Source organism: Pristis pectinata, chromosome 14, assembly GCF_009764475.1.
Source record: "Pristis pectinata isolate sPriPec2 chromosome 14, sPriPec2.1.pri, whole genome shotgun sequence".
Lineage (NCBI taxonomy): Eukaryota > Metazoa > Chordata > Chondrichthyes > Rhinopristiformes > Pristidae > Pristis > Pristis pectinata.
The window spans coordinates 13,009,415-13,033,958 of NC_067418.1; the positions used below are offsets into that span (position 1 = coordinate 13,009,415).

The window sequence follows — 24,544 nt, forward strand, 5'->3', positions numbered from 1 at the left end:
TCTATGTGCTTTCGCTTTCATTTTGCAGCCTTCCTCCCCACCCCTCTTGATAGCGGCCGGCGGTAGCAGTGAGGGGCCACGTGCACGCCGCCGGTGGTTGCCGTGGAAACGGATCACTTTGGAACGTTGTGCGGGCGAGGAAGAGGCGCGAATCCGTGACGTCACGTTGGCCCTGAACAGTCTGCGTGCCCCCCCCCCCCCCCCGCCCCCCTCTGCTGCCTGGGATAGGGATTTGTCTCTGCAGAGCGCTCCGCTTGCGGGGTAGGTAACTCTCAAATGCTTCGCGTTTGTAATTAAGCAGCAGCAACAACGAATGATATTCCTTGATGTATAAACATGCATGTTAAAATATGCATTTAGTCGCCAGGAAGAAAGCAGCTTTTTTTTGGACGGAATGCAAAGATACTGTATCTTATGTCTGCTGAAGATGTAATAAATCCTGGTGACAGAATGACTTTTTTTTAAAGAGTCCCTTGATTTCTGGAGGGTTTGCAAAGGCATCATTCATCCGCTACTGCTTTATTGGCGTTCACTTTACTGAAGAATACAGGATTACTTCCTTTTTCAAAACAAAAACATCTGTTCCTTTTAGATACTTTCTGAATGCATAAGAAGAAAGCCTTGCACCGCAGATTTCTGTGCTTCCCCCCCCTCTCTCTCTTTTGGTAAACTTGTAGCACTCTAACTGGCTGACAAAAGAAATCTCTGCAAGTGTTTTTTTTGGGAAGGTGGAGAAGAGGAGGCGGGTGAAATTGATCATCACATATCATAATAGGCCTGGAAAGTGATGCTGGTCACATCAACGTGGCGGACAACATTTGCAGCTCCAATCGGCATATCATTTGCACGTTTCTGGATAAAATGGAGAGGATGCAGCAGCAGTAATGTGGCAGGAAGTATTCGTGTTGAATTCGATATGGAAATTTGGCTGCGATGTATGCACAAGACATTCTAGATTGAAACTGAAATAGTTTTTTCCCTCAGAGGGTGCAGGACATTGGGGGGGTGAGGGAAGGGGGAGAAAATGACTTTAAGCCTGGGGAAAGTTAGATTTGTATAACGTTGCCTGTGATGGATGATACCAGATCAAGATACAAGGGTGCGTTGCCGAATTGAGAGGATATCTTTCGTCCCACCACGGCTTATTTTTGGGTAGGTTTTATCTTCCTCTCGAGAGGTGCAGAGCTGTGGACTCAGAGCTGATAGCGGGGAGTTCTGATGTTGGAAATGGAAACAGGATCAGAGTCGAACCGACACCAGAGGAAGCTTGTAACGCACGGACTGGAAGACCAGAAGAGGGTGAGTGAGCAGATTTATCGAAGCAACGTATCTTTCAGTGCCGTGTTTCAAATGTGGTCTCATTGAAAGTTGCATACATTGTTGCCGTTAAGCAAAACGAGCTGGTATTTTGTATCAATGTCACTTTGCACAATTTGGAAACAAATGTTATCGCCTCGTGTCGTGGAATGTTATTGTGTTTATTACGCACTTTGACAATATTGCCAGCTTTATAGCAATGATGTCTCGTTTGTTTAATTTTAGGATGCTTGTTGTGGGGTGTGCATATTGACCAGCAGACAAAACGCAATTTAGCATTTCTAAGATCCATTAAATGTCATATTGGTCATAAAATTAATACGTAATTAGGGGTTGTGGTGCCTTGTTGATGAGGCTCTACGTTGCCCATCTGTTGTTGGCACTGACCGCAGAGTGCACTTGGAATCTGTGACTCTATGTAATATAACCCAAGTCGGGCTGCAGTGGCAGCTGTGATAACATCAATTGGTCACGGTTTAGTGATGTTCATTTTAACTTTACCCCAATCGTCACAGCGATTATTTAATTTCATAACGTTATATGAAGGATTATATTCGATGACTGTTCAGAGTCAGGGTTACTCTTTTCTCATGTTCACTGAGAGTCATTCATATGTTTTTTTACACTAAATCTGTTCCAAAAAAAGATGGTGTACAATGTGATTAAATGATTTGAGAACTAAACGGTGAAGACTTTCCGCGAGCGTTGTATTTTGCAAAGACAAAATATTTTATGGACTCTGCTCTCATTTAATTTGCTGGTAGTGGTCATTGCCTATGTCTTGAGTAAATGGCATGTTGTTAGCCATCAGTTTATATCTTGGATTTAACATAGGCTGATTGTTGTTAAAGTGACATCATGCTTATTTGTTACCCAGACCAGCAATTCGGTTTTTGAAACCTTTACCCCATTCAAAATCAAAAGGGTTTACCTGTAGATATAATAGAGATGCTTATTTTTAAAGACGAAGTTTATTGTATATCATCCTCATAGGATCAGTTGTGTTGCAAAAGAAAAGTGAAATCACAGACTGTGGTTGAGACGGGAGAAAAGTATGGAATTGTACCATTGACTTTGGATTTGAATACAAATAACAAAATGGTTGCCATAGGCTGTAGGATTATATAAGCAGTTTCAATTCCTTTTGCAAGTGAATGATTTTGGTCTGTGTTGTTTAATAATGAAATTTCTGATACCCAGTGGTGCTTGGAAGTTCAGAATTGTGCAGGCAGATTACGAGAAAGATCTGGGCAAGGCGTTTGTTGAGATAATTGAGTAAGGTATGTGAGAGTGCAGATTAACTCTATTCCCAATCTAATAAATCTCAAGCAATAGATTGAGAGCATGCTTAATCTAATGTTTGAGGAAGGCTCTGTCATACAGTGGCAGGACACAAGTTTGTTCTTAGCTCATCTGTGTATTTGTTACCTGCATTGCTGGGAGATCTTGTATTACAGGCCATGCTTCCCTTGAGAAGCTGAAGAATAAATTTAGGGACCATTGTTGCATCTCATAAATTGCATATGGGTGGTGCAGTTGTAAACAATGAACATGGGTAATGTGTACAGCTGAGGAAACTGTCAAACTTTGGATTGTGCTGTAGGTCTGTGAAAACCCATAAAAAGGGATGTTTTGTTGGTTTTGGAGCCAGCTGCGAACAGACTGGTAGACGTGTGTACCCTCTTGAGCTAAAGCTGTGAGTTTGAATCCCACTTCTAATAATCTGCCCTACTGGATGGGGTGTTATCTGACAGGTCTAATATTGCACTCTCAAAATGACATCTGGTGTGACCAGTAGCCCTTTTATTAAGTTAATTGACTTGACAATATTGACAACAGCATTGAAAGCCTCTTCCGATTCGATGGAAGAGGTAATAGGACACTGATGAAAAAATATTTTGGCAAAATGCAAAGAGTAAGTACACCACAAAATCCATTATCACTACTTTCTAATTTTCTCTCTGGATATGTTGGAACTGGGGTATTAATTTCCTTACTGTTGCTTTCTTTAATTGCATACTGTAGAGTCAACTGCATTACCGTGATCTTATAACTGCTGTCAATAATTAAAACCCTCTTTATATTTTTCATCAGGCTGTTTGGAATCTAAAAGTGACTAAGCTTTGCATTTTGTTGTGCAGTAAGGTTGGATGACAATGTTGGGCAGCACAGTGGTGCAGCTGGTCAAGCTGCTGCCACACAGCTCTGGCAGCCCAGGTGTGACCCAGGCCTGCAATGCTGTCTGTGTGGAGTTTGCATGTTCTCCCTGAATCCATATGGGTTTCATCTGGGAGCTCTGATTTCCTCCCACATCCCAAAAACATGTGAACTGGTAGGTTAACTGGCCATTAATTTGCCTGTAGTGTGTAGGTAGGTAGAATCTGGAGTGTTGACGGAAATGTGTGGAGAATGCAATGGTTTAGTGTCAGAGTGTAAAAGTGGATAGTTGCTGGTCAGCATGGACGGTGGGCTGAAGGGCCTTTCTCTATGCTGTATCTCTGTGACTGGAATATTCTTCAGCAGCTGCACAGCAGCCTCTGATTTTACATAGGAGCTTGTGTGTCTGCCATACAAGTGGGGGATGCTGTTCATGACATTGTTGGGAATTGCAGACTCTTTTGTTATAAATAAATTTAATGTGTAATGTGTCTTTAAAACAGAACAGGTAGCCAGGTGCTGGGACTTCCATGTAAACTTCGTGATATGTGGCCTGTTTCATCTGCAGAATGAACACTGTATTTGATTTCAGTGTGCAGCATTCTCCCTTTATAGCGGAAATGAGTGCCTACTGCATTCTGCAGTTAGACCAGGAAAAGAAGCTTGCACATTAGGACTGGAGTTTGTCTTAGTGCACTGCAGAAATATTTGGTGAGCAGGATCTGTTACTTCAGTGTGGCTGATTGCATTCAGTATTGAATACCACAGTGACTGAATGAAAAGCTTACATTTATCTTCTCGAGTTCAGGAGCTCCCAATGCACTTTACAGTCAATTAAGTTTAGTCACTTGTAACAAAGAAGTGTGGAGGCAAATGTTTTGGTTAATTTTCTATCCTAAACTGCTGAGGTTTACATATGTCCTCCAACAATGGTCATTGGATGTTATCCTGTCAAAATAACATTGGTCATTATTTTAGTGCTCATGTGTGTAATGCTTGTGAGTGGCTGTGTACACTCATTTGACATAACTCTGTAGTCATGTTTTACTCACTTTCTCTTTTATTGTGTCCTGGCATCTCTCGCTCTAAAGGGAAGGAAAAAATACTTTTTGACTATATGTACAGATTTTTAAAATATATCCTTGAATATTGAGTTGACCTGCCAGTGTACTTGGTGGATGTAAATGCTGAGTTTGTTCCACAGAAAGCAAAGGGTCTCAACATAAGCATTTATGGTGTTGGTGATTTTTAGCTCCATGAAGTCTTAGTCAATTCATTTAAAAATTGTTCCTTAAATCCTTCATATTAAGTGTCTATCTTGTTTGGTGTGCAGATGAAGTTGATATATGCAGTGTCATCTATTTATGCACGTTAATATAGTTAAAACCAATTAAGCATGTGTTGAGATTTGCTATTTCTGTTGTACAATATGTTAGACAAAAATGCAAACTGTGCAGTGTTTGCAAGTGATTTCGGAAGTTGGAGCTTCAAGGCACTTTCATAGTTTTTCCATTTTGTTGCATAAAGCAAGCCGTGGTTATAATTTGCTGGAAAGTGGCATTGCATTAATTTTTTACTTTGGGAAGAAGATTGAAATCCTCATCTAAAGTAGTTAACAAAATACAGAACTTATTTTTGTTTTGGGTCATTCAAAACCTCAGGACATATCAAATGCTTTAAAATGTAGTATGTGTTGCTGCCAGCATACACAAAGGCAGGTCCCAGAAATCACCATGTGATAATACTCAGAGAAACTGTTATTAATCAAGTGATACTGATTGAGGGATACACAAAATCACCTGGTCTTTTAATGACTGTGCTGTAGTGTCTTCCACATCTACTTGAGATGGAAGACTTTAACTCATTTGAAAGATGGCACCTTCAACGCTGCTGCACTCCCTTGTTATTTTCCTAGTATGCTAGCCTAGAATCTGCGCGCAAGTCTTTGGAGCATGACTTGAACCCACAACATTGACGTGGAGCTGGGTGGGCTGCCACTGATCCATGGATGACACCTCAACAGGTGATAAAGTACTTTCATATTTGAGCAAGCTCCAGTTCATAAGGAGAAATAGTTGTGGCTTGACGTGCATAACCACATTGCAAAATTGAGGCAGTTTGACTTGTTTAAAAAAAGCAGAGGTAAAAGAATTATGTAACAGGCACATTAAAATCAAATAGTGTTTTTTTTGGCATTTGTGTGGCTGATCCATAACACACAGTAGTTGCTGTGGACTTGCCTGAGAACAGCTCAAAAGTTTGATGGCTTGAATTGCCTAATGTATGAATTTGAAATTGATTTTCTCAGACTTTGATAAATGCCCTCAGAAATGTTAAATCTATGAAGATCAGCATTGTTACATGGTGTGTGAAAAATTCATCAGTTAGTCAGTGGCCAAAGGATTTTCCATTTACCAATCAGTTTCTGAATTTTTCATTACTCCAAACTAATGCACATCAATCAACTATATGGATTTATTGGTGTTTATGGTTTTCAAGCAGGCATTTTAATGTTCACCATTGAGAAGAGCATGAAACGTTATTTAATTTCAAAATTCTTCTAAAGTATTACAGTTTCAAAACAAGAATTTATTGAAGTATGTTTTTGTGGTATTCCAACTGCATATTTGTTACACGTTAACAACTCTTTGGAATGAAGTTTTAAATTGGCCGTTTTTTTGATGTGAGAATAAAGGACCCTCACAAAATTCCTTGCTTGAAGAACATTGTTACTTTTTACTGCATTATATTTCCATGTCTATTACTTTAAAATTGAATAAAATATATAATGAGGAAACCAGAAACCAAATGCTTGTAGATAAGCGGAGTAATGTTGTGAGCCTCTTGATTTAATAAAGGGCTTATCTATTTAAGCTCATTGCAGTGGGCTTAGTTAATGATTCTGTTTAATTTTCTGGCGATGGATATGATCATGACTGGATTATAGTCTCCTTATCTATTGCAAAGTGACTGAAAGATAAATGTAGAAGAAATTGTATCTGAAAAGTTTTGCCGGCCATCCAGTTACATGGGTTTTCCTGCAGATTGTCCGTTGAGTAAATGTTTTGAATTGCTATCGTTTTCTGTTGCTATTTTGAAAACACTTGCAATGTGTATATATAACATGTATAGAAACATGCATTTAAATTAAATTTCTTTTGTTCCCCTCTTTTGGTTCCCACACTGAGGACAAATGAGAAAGTATGCATAATGTTTTCCTGTCTCCATTCTCTGAATCAGCAATTGGAGAGTGCACAGTAATAACTCCACATTAAAATCAAATAAGTAGTGTTTTTTTTGGTGTAGACTCCACTTCTCTGTGGAGAAGTATTAGATATCAATTCCTCTGCAATGTTGCTTAGACCAGGAATTTGATAATGTTAGGTAGTTCAATACCCCACAGCAATGTCCAATAAAATGCATTAAGATGGTGGAAATTATTATTACAATCCTACTTGCAAAAGCTTAGTGCAGATTGAATTTTTAATTAATTATTCATTTTTGACCCCTTGAAAATATTTAAAATTCCATACTTTGGGAATATTGAATTGTATGATGAGTTCTTTAAGGGCCAAATGGACTACAAGGCAAATTGTTCCATGTTTTGTATGTGATATTCAAACAATTCTTCCGTCGAATGAGAGGGGTTTATAGTCTCCTAGGTCCTCATTGTTCACAAGAGATAGGGGCACAGATAATAAAAGAAAAGTGGATACCACTAAAGCCACTGGCAATGACTAAGGCTGCCATGACATATTCCATGGATATAACTTGTTTGGAAGTTTCAGCTTGTGTGTTTGAGTTTGTCAAAACAAGTTGAAATGTACAAGTAATCCAGACCCCCCAGTTCTGGCTGCAACCCAATCACGTCCCTAAACCCTATTTGTTCCTAACCCTGACGCCATGCCTGGCTGCACACCTGGAACACACTCCAGACCCTGGCTCCTGACTCACACCCTTCCTGCACTCCATCCCTGGCTCCAGGTATAAATGTATCCATGTTCCTGAGCAGCCCTACCTCTTCCCACCACGCTTCAGTGTTCCCAACCCTGACCTTGAACCTGGCTGTACGCCGACCATTGATATTTCACTACTTGCCAACACAAGACATCAAATGCAGTCCATCTCATAGCAAACAGGATTTACTGGCCACCTTAAGGTTGACTTTTCCTATAAACCTTGTGTGATAAGATAAGATATCTTTATTAGTCACATGTACATCGAAACACACAGTGAAATGCATCTTTTGCGTAGAGTGTTCTGGGGGCAGCCCACAAGTGTCGCCACGCTTCCAGCGCCAACATAGGATGCTCACAACTTCCTAACCCGTACGTCTTTGGATGTGGGAGCACCCGGAGGAAACCCATGCAGACACACGGAGAACGTACAAACTCCTTACAGACAGTGGCTGGATTTGAACCCAGGTCGCTGGCGCTGTAAAGCATTATGCTAACCACTACACTACTGTGCCTGCCCTGAGAATGCTTGGTCAGTTGATCATTGACTTCATCCATTTAGTAGTTTCTAATTGTTGGACTGAAAACTAATACTCTGGCTGAAAGGATATGTTAAAATGGTGCTGCATGGGAGTGCACTACAAATTATGAGACCTTTGCTTGTGGTATTCTATTATGCATGCAGTCCAAGCTGGATTGGGTGGGTTGGGAATTAGGGAGACGTGGGGTGGGGCATTCAAGAAGATTGCTTGGGGGTGCTCTAAGCAGGAGGTTGACCGAAGTCATCGCTTAAAAACAAGATGATAAGAGGCATAGATCAAGTGGACAGTCAGAGACTTTTTCCCAGGGCGACAACGGCTAACACAAGGGGACATAATTTTAAGGTGATTGGAGGAAGGTATAAGGGGGATGTCGGGTAAGTTTTTTTTACACAGAGAGTGGTGGGTGCGTGGAACGCACTGCCTGCAGAGGTTGTGGGGGTAGATACATTAGGGACATTTAAGGGACTCTAAGATGGACACATGAATGATAGAAAAATAGGGGGCTATGTGGGAGGGAAGGGTTAGATAGATCTTAGAGCAGGATAAAATGTCGGCACAACATTGTGGGCCGAAGGGCCTGCAGTGTTCTATGTTCTATGAGAGAGGAAAGAAAAAGATGGAGGCCAGGTCATTGGGGTAATTAAAGGTAATTGGTTTATTATTGTCACATACACCGAGATACAGTGAAAAGCTTTTGTTTGCGTGCCATCCAGACAGATCATTCCGTACGTAAGTACAGTGAGGGAGTACAAAAGGAAAACAGTAACGGAATGTAGAATATAGGGTTATGGTTGCAGAGAGAGTGCAGTGCAGGTAGACAAACAAGGTGCAAGGGCCATGATGAGAGAGACTGAGAGATTAAAGAGGACATCGGTGTTGAAAAGATCAGGAAATTGAGGGTTGTGGGGAACTGGCACAGAAGAGGAGATGAGGCCTGGAGCAGATCACATTGAATGGTGGGTCAGACCTGAGGGGCCGAGTGGCCTACTCCTGCTCTCATTTTCTTGTGTTCTAAACTGGGAGAAGGCGAATGCCTCAGATTACCCAACAGCGTCAAAAATAAGGACTTATTTTACCCCCCAGCACTGGGTATTGCTGTCAAGGCCAGCATTTACTGCTCATTCCACAGAAAAAGTGGCAGTGAGCCACCTTATTGAAGCACCGTCCCTACGGTGTTGGTAGGAAGTCAGATAGACGAAGGCCAGTGAAGGAATGGTCATATGTTTCCAAGGTAGGATGGTGTGCAGCTCTGAAGGGAGCTTGCAGGTGGCAACATTTCCATGAGCCTGCTCTCCTCTTCCTTCTGGTTGGCTGGAGTTGGAGGTTTGAGAACTGCTGTTGAAGAAGTCCTGGTGAGTTGGGGTGGCCCCTTTAACTAGCATCAAACCTTAAAGCAGGCCTGAGCCCTTTGGTTTAGGCTTGCTTCAGTGTGTGAGCTCCACACAGTTCAAAGGCTTCACTGAGCTGCATAATTTTGTGCAAGTGATGTCCAAATGACCATTGCCACTGTTTAACATCACTGTGTCTGTCCAGTGACCTTGTGCATGTGTCATCTGCGTGGAGGACTTGGGACTAAAATTCTGAAGCCACTACCACCACATTAAATACTTGATTGGATTTAATCTTATAGATATAGATAGAATTGTGACATGTTGTTCTGTTATAGAATTTCCAGGCCAGTGAGTCGAAAGGACAAGTAATTTACCTGTTGCGAAACTTGTTCTATGTAGAACATAGAACACTACAGCACAGTACAGGCCCTTCGTCCCACAATGTTGTGCCGGCATTTTATCCTGCTCTAAGATCTATCTAAACCTTCCCTCCCACATCGCTCCCCATTTCGCTGTCATTCATGTGTCCATCTAAGAGTCTCTTAAATGTCCCTAATGTGTCTGCCCCTACAACCTCTGCAGGCAGTGCATTCCACACACCCACCACTCTCTGTGTAAAACAAAACTTACCACTGACATCCCCCTTATATCTTCCTCCAATCACTTTAAAATTATGTCCCCTTGTGTTAGCCATTGTCACCCTGGGAAAAAGTCTCTGACTGTCCACTTGATCTATTTCTCTTATCATCTTGTATCAACTATTTTGAAACAGTTTTATATTATCCAGATTTAAGTTGCTGCATGTGTTATTTTCCTAGAGCATCAGTGTTGAATAAAATTTTCATTCTAAGTTGTTGATGTACATTAGCTGCAAATATGATAGGTATGGAACATATTTGAATAGGGAGATGCTAGGATGCAAGGGAAATGTAATTCTCTCATTAAGTGGAGTAGAAAGCTGGTATCTTTTTTTTCTGGGGTTGAAATGTCTACTACTAGAGGGCATGCATTCAAGGTGAGAGGGGGTAAGTTCAAAGGAGATGTGTAAGGCAATTTTTGTTTACACAGAGTCGTGGGTGCCTGGAATGCACTGCCAGGGGTGGTAGTGGAGGCAAATATGATAGAGGTGTTTAAGAGGCTCTTAGACAGGCACATGAATGTGCAGAGAATGGAGGGATATGGATATTGTGCAGGCAGAAGGGATTAGTTCAGTTAGGCGTTTAATTAGTTCAGCAAAACATGGTGGGCTGAAGGGCCTGTTCCTGTGCTGCATGGTAGTGTAGGGGGTGGCATGGTAGTGTAGCAGTTATTGTAACGTTATTACAGCACCAGCGACCCGGGTTCAATTCTGGCCGCTCTCTGTAAGGAGTTTGTACGTTCTCCCCATGTCTGCGTGGGTTTCTTCCGGGTGCTCAGGTTTCCTCCCACATTCCAAAGGCGTACGGGTTAGGAAGTTGTGGGTGTGCTATGTTGGTGCCGGAAGCATGGCGACACTTGCGGGCTGCCCCCAGAACACACTCACAAAAATGCATTTCACTGTGCGTTTCGATGTACATGTGACTAATATCTTATCCTATGTTCTATTATTAGCTTATATAGGTGTGTTAGCAGATTGGAGTATCTTCTAGAGATTTGAATTCAATTTGCAACATGGCAACAATGGAATTTATATGCAGTTAATAATATGTAATTTTGAAAGAAAACTGGTCTTGGTTATGATGATCACAACAGCACCATTTCAAAAACTCATCTGGTTTACCAATGTCTGTTAGGGGAGGAAGTCGACCATTCTCACACAGTCTGGCCTAAATGTGACTCCAGATCTGCAACAGTCTGGTCGACTCCCTGAAATGGCCTCGGTTGTATCACGGTACCAATGAGAATCCAGATTGTGATGTTGTATGTAATTTTGCGCATTGCATTTTATGATATGACTGGTGTGCTACCATACGAAAGTAATATTATTGTCTTTTCATACGTTAGCATTCTGAAGAATTTCGTGCACCTGCGTGCTCCACCTGATTCTTTAGTTTGAGTTTGCACCTCTTGTTTTTAAAGAAATAAGGAAATTGCAGTTTTAAATCATAATCTGTTTGTTTTTCACTGCAAGCTCTCCTGGTGGCAAGTTGCCAGGGAGAGAGAGAGAACAGAATCCTTGCTCGCTATCCTGGGGCTGTTGATGTGCTTTGCTGCTGATGACAGGTGGTTGGCCCTGGCTTCTGTTTTATTGGCCCTTGTGCTTATTTTCTTCCCACCCCACACCTTTTTAAAACTTTTGTGCCTGGCCTGATGCTTGCCAGTGCCATCTGGAGACATGCATGCATGAGAGAATTGGCCATGTGCTGCCTGTCAAATCTCCTCATACGCAACAGGTTTTTAGGCCTGGAGTCATTGATGCACTTCTTAAAGTATAGATAAATGCAATAATAAAAGAAAATTGCTTTTAGCAAATTGCCAAGCTTAGTTCATTATTTCTTTAGAACATTAAACTGCAGATGGAAAATGTTGATCTTTTTACGCTGTGCAAATACTTCTTCCATTTAAGGCATCAATTCTACATCATCTCTCCTTCCAATTTTACCCACTCTTTTTTCTGACCACAGACTTACTGTGCCACCACTGTGTGTAGGCTTGCTTAACTTGGACATGTATGAGCTGACAGAGTGAACAGTTGGACCACAGGATGTTGTGGCCTGCATCCATTCCTAACCTTGCCCAGTGTCAGCATACAAAAATGAAAGTGCAGGCTTGTACTTGCAAAGGTTTTATTTGTCTCTGGAAGCTTTTTATAGCCAATAAAGTGGTCACTGTAATAAATAGGAAAAGCAGCAGACAATTTGTACGCAGAAGGTTTAACAAATAGTAACTTGATAATGACCGGATAATCTGTTCTAATGACACTTGGTCACCGAGTGATAGTCAGGAGGAAGACCCCCAGGTGAAGTGAGGCTCCGTGCCTTAAGAGTCCTTGTGGCAACTCTGCTGCTTCAGATCAGCCATTCAACAGAGAGAGTGGGTGGAGCACAAGATCCTCCTGGTCCATATGATGTGACAGCCTACATTTGAAGAAAGAACTGGCAGTTCATGAAAACTTGATCTGTATTTCAAATGACAGAGGGAGGACCCATTAAATGAGACAGTGAGGTTACTGTAATTGTATTGAAATTACTTTGGTCACAGAGCAGGAAACAGGCCCTTCAGCCCAACTGGTCTCTGCCAAGCAAGATACCCTCTAAGCCAGTACCATTTGCCCATTTTGGTCCATGTCCCTCTAAATCTTTTCTACCCATGTCCAAGCCTGCTCAACCTCTCATTATGACTTAGTTCCTCATGTCCTGGCAACATACCTGTAAATCTTCTCTGCACTTTTTAATGGCTTAAAGGAATTTTTGTAAAAGGCCTGGGAGAAAGTATCCTGGAACTTAGTTATATCTGTTACTGAGCATGTAGTATGTTTGCTCAGTAATTCTTGTGCATTTAATGGAGTCACCCTTTTTTTGTTTGCAGTTGCTAAAATCTTTGATGCATTGAAAGTTCAGAATGTTATCCTGACCACCTAAGAGATGAGATAAGAGATAATATATCTTTATTAGTCACATGTACATCGAAACACATAGTGAAATGCGTCTTTTTGCGTAGAGTGTTCTGGTGGCAGCCCACAAGTGTCGCCACGCTTCCTGCGCCAACATAGCATGCCCACAACTTCCTAACCCGTACGTCTTTGGAATGTGGGAGGAAACCAAAACACCCGGAGGAAACCCATGCAGACACAGGGAGAACGTAGAAACTCCTTACAGACAACGGCTGGAATTGAACCCGGGTCGCTGGCGCTGTAAAGCGTTATGCTAACCGTTACACTACCGTGCCTGCCTATCACTGAAGGGATCAAGCTGAAGACTTAGTTCTCTTGTATAATTGGCCATCTAAGGATTTTATTGATAGACTTTCTTGCGTGTTTGTGAGAGACCAGCAGATCACGTATTTCTTGAAACTTAGTTCATGTTGCCTTTATTTTCTCTTCAGTGGTACCTGTCTAGGCTCGGTGCTGCATCCTTGTCCCCTTCTAGATGTCAGTCAAGTACCTTTTGGGTTGGTATTTACTCCTGTAAACCCAATGGGTTTCTAAGAGGACTTGGTGACAATTGAACCCTGAAGTTGCTTCAGAGACATAATATTTGCAGACAAGAGTCTGCAGATGCTGGAATCTGGAGCAACACACAAAGTGCTGGAGGAACTCAGCAAGTCAGGTAGCATCTATGGAGGGAACTGGGCAGTTGATATTTCTAGTCGAGACCCTTCATCTGGATAGGCAGCCGTGATCCCATCCAGCCCCCTTTGTTTGCTGACTTCCTCCTGTTTTAAGCATGATAGTTGTCTCCATTTTATTTCCTGCATCACTTGTCCAGATTATATCCATTTCTGCTTGAGAATTCTGGCCTCAAATAAACAAGCAGCATTTATTAGACCCAGGACTAAATGGTTAGATTTTCCTATCGGACATGGAACAGCACAGTACAGCACAGGAACAGGCCCTTTGGCTCACGACGTTGTGCTGAACTAATTAAACATAATTAAATGCCTTATTAAACTAATCCCTTCTGCCTGCACACGGTCCATATCCCTCCATTCTCTGCACATTCGTGTGCCTATCTAAGAGCCTCTTAAACACCCCTATCATATTTGTCGTCTCTATCACCCCTGGCAGCACATTCCAGGCACCCACCTCTCTCTGTGTAAAAACAAAAACTTACCCTGTACATCTCCTTTTGAACTTGCTGCCTCTCACCTTAAATGCATGCCCTCTAGTATTAGATATTTTGACCCTAGGGAGAAAGATGCTGGCTTACTGTATACCTCTCATAATTCTATAGACTTCTATCAGGTCTCCCCTCAGCCTCCACCTCTCCAGAGAAAACAACCCAAGTCTGTCCAACCTCTCCTTATAGCACGTGCCCTCTAATCCAGGCAGCTATTCATGAGATCTTGAGTAACACATCTTCCGCATTTTGCTCTTGCAAGTTTTGCAGTATGTTTACCTGAGTTAGTAGTTGTGTTCAACAAGTTAATTACAACCACCCAGTTCTTATCAAACAGGTTGTGAAGATTCAATTGCAGTCATCTTATCCTGAGAGCATGCTGTGGGTCTTTTAAGATTTTCCACACCAAATTAAACTCCCAGATCCATTCTCCTCCACTCATTCCCAGTGCAGTCTTCTTGACTGGCAAATGCAGAACGTAGGTCCGCTTCAACATCTGTGTACCAGGTTTTTAAGTCAGTTCAGGTCACAACGTAAATTTTAGCCTGACTTGACTTTTTTTAAAAAACCTTTTTTTTATATTGTAATACTAGAACCAGCCAAGTAAGGAGTCATTTCCCAAGACAACACAAACTATTCTTTTCAACAGGGAGCAATCAGTTTCCTCAGAATGATGGTTAGTTTTAGCCATTGGTACAGGAGTGTACTATTGATGCAGAATGAATAACCCAGATACCTCTGTTAACACGTATGTGTTCACTTCTCAAAATAACTCTTACAGGAACTAAAAGTTAGTAGTGCTAAAATAACCAAGTTGTCATTGAAACCCCAACAGCCACTTGATTGTGCTGAATGGTGATACAGTGGTTCAAGGAGATGGTTCAGTTCCACGTAACAAAGAAGTATGAGTAAATTAGCAGCGATATCTACATCCTGAGAATAAATAGCAAAATATACAGTAGTCATTTGGGTTGTTAATCAGCTAGATCAACCCTGGAGGTCTGGCAGTCCTTGTCTGCAAATCAAAAGCATGAGAACTTCAGTTGCCAAAACTGGCATGAATTGGAGTTTGCTTTTTAGAAACAAATGTATTCCAATGTAAAATTGTAGCTCATCTGACCAATTAAATATTAAATCTATTTGCACTTTTAGCTGTGTATAGCACAGTTTGCTTCTTTCCACATCCAACATAAACACAGAAATGAGCTATCTGGCCCATTGAATGAATGCTGGAGTTTATGGTTCACTATTAGGACTGCAGTCTCCTTACATCTTGAATAATCTTGGAGGTCCCTGAAGAAATGAAGTGAATGAAATATTTACTTAGTGATTAGCCATGTACAAAATGAAGGTTGGTTCATGTTAAGCCCTTTGATTTGGGTGTTAGATAAAATTAGTGCCACACTGAAGTACAGTGCGTACAGCAACAGGACACAGGAAATGGTTTCGGGTTCACACTATGGATTCTTGGTCTCAGTGACCCATTAGAGCTGTTTTGGGTTGCACATCAGAACAATGAGATGTCACGTTCACAAGGATAATGTTGGAATGTGATATGTGAGGCGGATGGGCTAAATTGAAAATGAATAGGATTGTGACCGCTTTGGCTTGGCAATTCGGAAAGTATTAATGTGATGAAGGAAAGTTTCCCCCCCAAGGTTAGCAAGAAAGGCTTGCTATTAAGAGTTCTCTTAAGATAAATTGTGAAATCTGTAAGTCCGGCTGGTTTGTGAATATACAGTGACCAAATGTCACCCGAAATCATAGATGCTAGTTTGTTTCTGATCATCTGTCAATTTTGCAGCAAGATATCTTGGAAAGGAAATAAAAGGGAATACCTTTAAATCGACAAAATCAATGACCTGTGGAAATGCTTCATTATTTTGTTGTTAAAATGTTGTCAGTTGTGAAGGAACAGCAATTAGTCTTGGAATGGTTGTGGCTTGAAGAAATAATATACAAAATGAATTTGAAAAATCAATAAAACTGAAGACAGTTTGTCTCCACATAATGATGAAATATTAATGAATTGTAACATCCTGCTGGAGAACATCATACATTTTTGAGACTATTGGGAGGTTGGGAAGGAGTCAAGTTGTTTAAAGGAAACAGATACAGCAGTTCCCTTTTCAAAAAAAAAAGTTACTTGCTCTTAATCTTGCTTTTTGAGACAATTATGCATTTTTTTATTCCTAAGTTTCATTTGATCTTGCCTCTAAGAGAGATAGTCGGCAAAAAATGAATATATTTCAATAAATTAAGTCTTTGATCTCTAATTGAGCATTCAAACTGTCTTTGAGATTATCTGGAGGTGAGTTTAGTGTTCTTATTTTAATTTAGTTACTGATTTCTGTTCATACAAAGGTCATTATAAAATTAACTTTATTGAAAGTGAAGGTGTATTGCTCGGGACCATATATACATCTATTTTTGGATACTTGACATCATTTGTCAAATCATTGCGGTAAATTTTACAAAGACCATTTTAACCACAAGATGAAGGCAAATCATTTGGCTCCAGTATTTAAATCCTATTTGATCACAATGAATACAACAGAATTTGTGTAATTTGGCAGCAATTAAATACAGATTATGCTTCAGTTTTTAAGTATGCAGTAATGTTATTGGAACAATGACTTTCCTTGGGTAGTAGTAATCAAGCTTTAATGACCAACGTGGAATAAAACTCCGGTGTAGAATTCAAACCTTGTGAACATTGTGTGACCAGTAACTGATAGCTGGGAGTGATTTCAAAGTGTAATCCAAATTTGAGAGTTAATATGGTTTTATGCAGCTTCAGTTCTGCACTTTATACAGTAACATCATCTGAACTTGTTGATCAGATTACCATTTTACAATCACTACCACGTATCTAATATTCTACACAAATCATGACAGAAATTGTTCAGATAAGTCTTATGTTTTTACAATAAGGCTCTGTTGTGAAATCCCCTTTGGGCTCAGTCAGATTATGATAAGGTGGTGATGTTTGCTCCATTACCTCTCAGGGAAAAAAAGCCTGCCTCGACTGCACACGGCAAATTGAAACTCCATATGGAAGCAAGCCCATTAGTAAGAATAAAGGTTTGCATGGTAAATAAAGTATCAGGTTGTCTTTGTCTAATCCTGTTAGTCTTTTGCAACTTAGCCCTTCTGTTACATTTATGAGAAGAACTCTTGACCTGATGAATTTACTGCTCTTGGCTAGTTTCTTTTTCTCCATTAAGGATACTATTGCCTGGAAATAGTTGGCGGGAGTAAATGTGCTATATAATACTGAAAGTGGCTGAAGCCAATGGAGCTGAATTCCGGATGCAGAATAGTTGGTGGTGTTGCAAATATATGGCACGCTTATGGCTACCAACTGGAAGTGAATCGAAGGTGTGACATTGTTTAAGTATCAAGTATAGCTCTGAATATGTTGGTTCCTTTTTGCAAACGATTCACCCACCCGAAAATGGAAATGTCACATATTACTCTCAAGGAAATGTAATTTTTAAGATCTGTCTTGTAGAAAAATAATGCAGCTCTTGGTTACATGGTAGTGTAGCGGTTAGCATAACACTATTACAGCACCAGTGACCTGGGTTCAATTCCGGCCGCTGTCTGTAAGGAGTTTGTACGTTCTCCCCGTGTCTGCGTGGGTTTCCTCCGGGTGCTCTGGTTTCCTCCCACATTCCAAAGACGTACGGGTTGGGAAATTGTGGGCATGCTATGTCGGCACCAGAAGCGTGGCGACACTTGCGGGCTGCCCCCAGAACTCTCTACACAAAAGATGCATTTTACTGTGTGTTTCGATGTACATGTGACTAATAAAGATATCTTATTTACCAGAGCTCATTTTGGGGATGTGGGCTTCACAGCCACCATTCAGTTGCTCATCCCCAATTGTGCTTGAGAACGTAGAACATAGAAAATTACAGCACATTACAAACATTCCATATAACAACTTCATTTTGGTGAACTTGATTTGAACATTATCTGGACTAATTTTATTTACTTGTTCACCAATGATGTCAACTAGCAATGTGGCCATCAAACTTGTTTGGGGGAGGGAGGGGAGGATTTATTTCTGTATGTACTTTATCCAAATATCTACACTGTGTTGTCTAAAGAAAAAATAATTGCTACATTTTATTTCTACAGGATAAGATTGGGGGGGGGGGGCTGCGGGGGAGATGGGCTGTAGTGTTGCCAAACACTTTAAATGCCAGCAACACACACAAAATGCTGGAGGAACTCAGCAGGTCAGGCAGCATCGATGGAGGGAAATAAACAGTCGATGTTTTGGGCTGAGACCCTTCCTCAGGTCCTTCCAGACCGCTTAATATGCATGATATCAGAATGATGAAAAAAGCTGCAAAGCCTCCTGAATCAGTCCACTTGGTGTCTGTCTTAAAATGTTTGCTGAGAGAAAGAAAGGCAGGTGGGGAAACAACATTTGCTCGTTCATTGCAAGGTAAGCCAAAAGTCCACTTGTAACTGGACCATGGTATTTGGGTAGCCTCAATGCAGATCCTAATAAATCCCATTCATGGTATATCATGAATTCCATGGTATACCATGAATGGGATTTATTAGGATCTGCATTGAGGGTACCCAAATATGTTTAATGTGTTTTTAGATAGTAAAGAGAAAGCTAGTGGCCACATGTTTAAGATGAGAGGGGAAGGATTTAAAGGGGATCCAAGGAACAAGTTTTTCACATAGCGGGTGATAGGTGTATGGAACAAGCTTCCCAAGGAAGTGGTAGAGGTGGGTACAGTTATAATGTTTAATATTTAAAGCCATTTGGATAGGTTCATGGATAGGCAAATGGGACTGGCTTAGATGGGCACCTTGGTCGGCATGGACAAGTTGGGCTGAAGGGCCTGTTTCCATACTGTATACCCTATGGCTCTTAAGAATTTCACCTCCTGTGAGTGCAGAACCATTAGGTTACTGGATCAGTAGCTTGAAGTTCAGCCCATTGTTGTGGAGGCTTCAAATCTAACCACGCAGGTGGGAAATTTAAATTTGAGGAATTAAATGAATCTAGAATTCAAAAAAAGGTAACTATGATATTGTTGTTAAAAACTTACCTTACTAATTAGTGGAAATAGATCTGCGGTCCTTATCCAGATAGACCTTTTGAAAGATTGGGGAATTGAGGGCAATGGGGAACTGGCACAGAAGAGGAGTTGAAGCCAGTGCAGATTAATATGATCATGTTGCATGGCAAGGCAACTATGTGGGGCAAGGTGGCCTATTCCTCCTCTTTTCTTATGTTCTATATGCGAGTCGATAACCATCAGTGTGGTTGATCCTTAAGTTCAGGTGCCATAAGGGATGGGCGATTAGATCCAGCATTGCTTGTCGTATCATTCATGAATGAATGAATAAATAGATGAAATTAGTCTGGATGATATTCAAATCAGCTTGCAGAACCAAAGATTTTATTTGTAAACCAGTATCATTTGGTTGTCCTTTAAATCAATCAAATTCATTCATTTTCATTACATTTCAATTCTCAGCAATATTTATAATTTTCTTGTAGCCAATTATGACAGTTTAAGCCTGTTTACTCATCTCTGCATCTTTTTGCTTTATAGCTTTTTGCAACTAATTACTAATAACTCAATCTGAACTATCCGGAGAGAAGTACAAATTATCGCTGAGTAATTTGAAAGACTTTGTTAAGCTCCCTAATGCATTTGGTAATGTATACCTTCAATAACCTATGGTCACTTTGTCCCTATTTACATGGTAGTTACTGGACAAAAATAGCAAGTTGGTACTGTGATCAATATTTTTATTTGGATATCTCAAATCATTTTCTGACTGTATCTAGTTATTTTTTTAATGAAGAAATGGTTTTTGTAAAGCTTCCAAAGCACTGTTATAAAAAGCAAAAAAGCTTGAATTTGTACAGCATTTTTCATGACATCCAGATGCCTTAAAGCAATTTACAACCACATGAACATTCAGTTATGTTTCCACTGTTGTATTGAAGGAAATGGGGCAAATAATTTGTGCACCAAACTACCCTGCAAACAAAATGTGATCCTCTAAGGTTAGCTGGTGTAGGTTTTGAGGAAAAACAATGGCCAAGCCACTAGCACAAACTCTCTAATTTTTCTTCAAGCATCCTCATTCAGAAGTGTACTGGATTGTCAGCCTGCTTTGATGATTCAGTCTTTAAAGAGACTTTTGAAGCATTAAACTCCAGACTCCACTGTTAACATTGCAACTGACTTATCCACAATTGACACTGGTGATTCCTATTGGTGTACTTGCGGTCGAATTCTCAAAATGTTTCTCTCTCCGTGTGCTCTACATGACAGAGTACTTTTGCATTTATTTTGGATTTCCAGCATCTGCAATTTCTTGCTTTTCAGTGTCTGTACTTCAAGATTTAGATAGTTGTGCTTCACTTTACATGGAAAGACCTTTTCTTTTGCAGCAAACTAAGTAACCTGCTGAATTACAATGCTCTACTGTTCAATTCATGGCAGGAATGAAATTAAGTGAATCTGCCCAGGTGGTCTAGTAGTGCCTCACTGTTAATGGTCTATGATAAAGGAAAGAGAAAGAATTGCAGAATACATGTTGCATAATCTTTATGGCTGCAATGCTTATATTGCAACTATAAATAGTAATGAGTGCTCCTTCACTGGTTTGATTATTAAATAATTTCTGCAAGTGGCATGGGGCCAGGCTGTTTACAAACACAAGGTATGGGCTTTTTTTCACCTGGAGGTAGGTATGGAGATGACTTCTGCTCTCCGTGTTTTAATCAATGGCTTCAAGATCTGCTGTGGCATAGATTATTGGCCTGTGGTTTATGATTCTTATGTAGTTAACTAAAGACCTATGAGACCTGCAGACATTAGGTTGTGACATTCTGCTCTGTCCTGTCCTGCTCTCTCCCCCATCCCCTATCTATAGCTCAATTGGCTGACCTTCTCCATCTTTCTTTTATGATGAATGTTGCTTTGATAAAGTCCTAGAGATCATGGCCCATTGATTAAACCCTGTGCATAAACCTGTACTTTGAGCTGAGGAGGCATTTGGAAGAATGGATCCAAACTGAGTGGTAGATTAGTTTATCATAGTTTGAGTTTAATTCTTAACGGCTTAAATAAAGATGTTAGCATGAGTAAATTTCTGTATTTATACTCATGGCATGAAGCATGACTCTTGTATACTGCTTCAACAAGGCAATATTCACCATTAGAAATGTACAGGGAATAGGGGATACTGACCAGAGATGCAATTATCTTAAGCACTGCTGGAAGTAATGTTGCTTCCTTTCATGCCAATGCAAGGTAATGTATGCGTTCGGATAAGTTGGCTGGTTGTTTCTCCTTGTATTGTAGATGAAACAGATTTTTTCCACCTCTAACACAATAGTTTTCTTTCCCAAGTCTCCTGACCCCTCTCGGTTTACTGCAGGATGCTGCATGCAGTGTGTGCATGTGCAGGGCTCTTGAGTTGGCAGGGATGCTGAGAACATCCTTGAATCAGTTCCTATGTCCACCTGGTTGTGCTGTGACAGAGCTTGGGTTAGAGCGCCTGTTTGGTGCTGGGTTTGCATATGACATGGCCTGCCAATTTGACGTGGCTGAGGATATGTATCCTGACTTGTTGCCCATATCATGCCAATGGATTTGGATAGTTTTGTGGAGACATTGTGCCTGAGGTGCATATGTAGGTGGTCCACCTTTGTGAAGTGTACAGGAGGGAGGGATTGCTGCTGTCTGGCAAGCCATGAGGTTTGTGCCGAATACCGGTGATCTTGACTTTCATCATTAATATCTGACTTTGACTCCTTGTTGGTCTAGGCTGGTGGTGAAACTAGACCAGATTGTGGGATGTAGTGAGGACTACTCTCATCAAGGATGGAGTCTTGGTTGAGGAGTTCTTTAATGAGCTCCTTCCAGATGGTGCTGTTTGTCTTGCTATCCTTGAGCTATTCCCTGTTCTTGGTTCTCATTGGAGTGGATCCTTGGGAGATGGTCTTGACATGCATATCATTGCTAACAGTGAGTTGTGGGATCTCCTGCCCTCTTTCAACACATCATCTGTTCTTTCGGCTTTTTGTTGGATACCATAGAACCATACAGCACAATACAGGCCCTTCAGCCCACCATGTTGTGCTGACCTTCAAACCACTCCTAAGACTATCTAACCCCTTCCTTCCAAATAGTCATGAAATTCTTGCCTTCCCCTTGAGGCTTGTTGGATTTAAGGCCAGTCCAGGCATTGTGGACTAACAGTTCCCTTTGGAAGTCTGCAGGTTGCCTGTGAGCTGCTGTCTGAGAAGACTTTTCTTAGCCAAGTCCTTGAGGTCTTCAACATTGATTTTCTTGTGGCAAAGTTTCTGTTGTCGCTTTTGTTTGGGACTGGGTGATGGAGATGACAAAGTGGATTAGGCAGTACTTGGTCCTTCAGCAATCAGTACCCGTCAAGGTGTGTGTGATGTGGACATCCTTGTGGTTTCTCACTCGGATTATGTCATAATACAACAAGTGCCAGTGCTTGGATCAAGGGTGTTGTGATGATATCTTGTACTTCTGGGTTATGACAAAACTGTGATCTAAGTATTCTGTTAGGAGAAGAACTCCATTGAAGTTGCTTTTCCTAATTCCCTCCTTTCCGTTCATGCCTGCCCAGAGGTTTGTGTTCTTTCCGATTTTGCCAGCAGTTTTCCTCCCAAGTTTCCAGTCCCAGTCAAAGTTAATGGTTGGGATCTAGTGACTCTGATGGACAGCAGGGCAAGTTGTGTCCTGCCATGGTTCTTGAACTGCAGTTTCCATGAGCCCTCTAACTAAGATAAGATATCTTTATTAGTCACATGTACATCGAAACACACAGTGGAATGCATCTTTTGTGTAGAGTGTTCTGGGGGCAGCCCGCAAGTGTCACCACGCTTCTGGCGCCAACATAGCACGCCCACAACTTCCTAACCCGACCGTCTTTGGAAATCTCCACTTGTCTTCCATTGATGGTGTCGTGGGCCCGCTCCTTTTATAGTTTGCCCTGGGGATTGGTGGGGTCTGTTGGTGAGGCCACAGCAGAGGCAACAAAATGGCAAGTGACTAGGCAGGACAGGAACTGGGCTGTGAGGATGACCATCGCAGGCCAGATGGACCCATTGTGTAAGTCAGATGTAGTGCACCAGATGAGTAGTGGGTGGTGAGGTATGAGGCAGGCAAGGAATTTCAAAAGAACCTAAACGGTATTTGAAAATGATAAACTCTGGTGAGATACTGGATGATGAACTGTAGTGAAAAGATGGGGCAGCTAATGTGGCACAAGTAGAACATAGAATATAGAACGCTACAGCACAGTACAGGCCCTTCAGCCCACAATGTTGTGCTGTCATTTTATCCTGCTCTAAGATCTATCTAACCCTTCCCTTCCACATAGCCCCCCATTTCTCTATCATTCATGTGTCTATCTAAGAGTCTCTTAAATGTCCCTAATGTAACTGCCCCCACAACCTCTGCAGGCAGTGCATTCCACGCACCCACCACTCTGTGTAAAAAAAAACACGTACCCCTGACATCCCCGTTATACCCTCCTCCAATCACCTTAAAATTATGTCCCCTCGTGTTAGCCACTGTCGCCCTGGGAAAGAGTCTGACTGTCCACTCGATCTATGCCTCTTATCATTACAGAAGAAGTAGAAGATTATTTGGAGACACAAATTTGTAGAAGATTATTTGTGTATGTTTGGACTCGCAGCAGATCAAGCTGTGATGTTTAACCTTGAGTTCCAGTCAGGTTGTACCTTATTGAATCCTGTGTTGGTTGTTGAAGGAGGAGGATGATCGTGAACTCTGAAAATGGTGCAGCAAAGAGCCAAAAGGCTGACCTTAAAGATGCAAGCGATGGGAGAAGGTAGAAAGTCTTGGCTTGTCCCCCTTTTGAGAGTAGACCTGATTGAGTTATTCAAAGCATTTAAATGGCAGGCAAAGATTTAGTCTTCAGCACCATAATGAGTGGAGGCAGAATTGCAAGCTAGTAAGCAACAACATTAGGACTGTTGTCTGAAAAGTGCTTTTCATATCAAATGAGTAATGTGTGGAAGAAATGCAAGCCTTGAGCCCCATAGGGGATAGTGGATGCAATGATAAGTTTCAGAAATAGTAAATTTTTGCAGAACAATGAATGAACTGAACTTGAATGATTTTCCTCCTCTGTCCTTGCTTTTGTCTCATTCAGGTGACATAACTAATTCAGCATGAATCGGAGAAAAGCCAGGAAGCGAGGCATCCACAAATTAAATAGCCCATATTGTGCTAGTAGTTCAGAGATGCATTAAAGTTTGGTTGCCAGTGTTTGACACACCGTACAGTCTGTAATCACGATGGAGAACTTTTCCTGACTCATGGAGTTTTGGGCAGGACAAGCAGAATGAAACCATGTTTGTGGAATATGGTTTTATCCCAAAAATTGTTGCGATGCTCTGTACTGGCATGCTTGCCATCTTTTATTAA

The 24,544-nt window shown here is 41.1% G+C and overlaps 1 protein-coding gene across 5 annotated transcripts in view; it reads left to right on the forward strand.

Annotated features, from left to right (window-relative positions):
- Positions 1–313: 313 nt before the first annotated feature.
- Positions 314–24,544, forward strand: part of nav2a (neuron navigator 2a) — a 755,574-nt gene continuing 731,343 nt past the window's right edge. For all 5 annotated transcript variants that reach the window (XM_052028895.1, XM_052028896.1, XM_052028899.1 and 2 more), the window contains exon 1: positions 314–1,299. In XM_052028895.1, the coding sequence (XP_051884855.1) occupies positions 1,219–1,299 (81 nt within the window). In that variant the 5' untranslated portion in view covers positions 314–1,218. The remainder of the gene's footprint in view (positions 1,300–24,544) is intronic.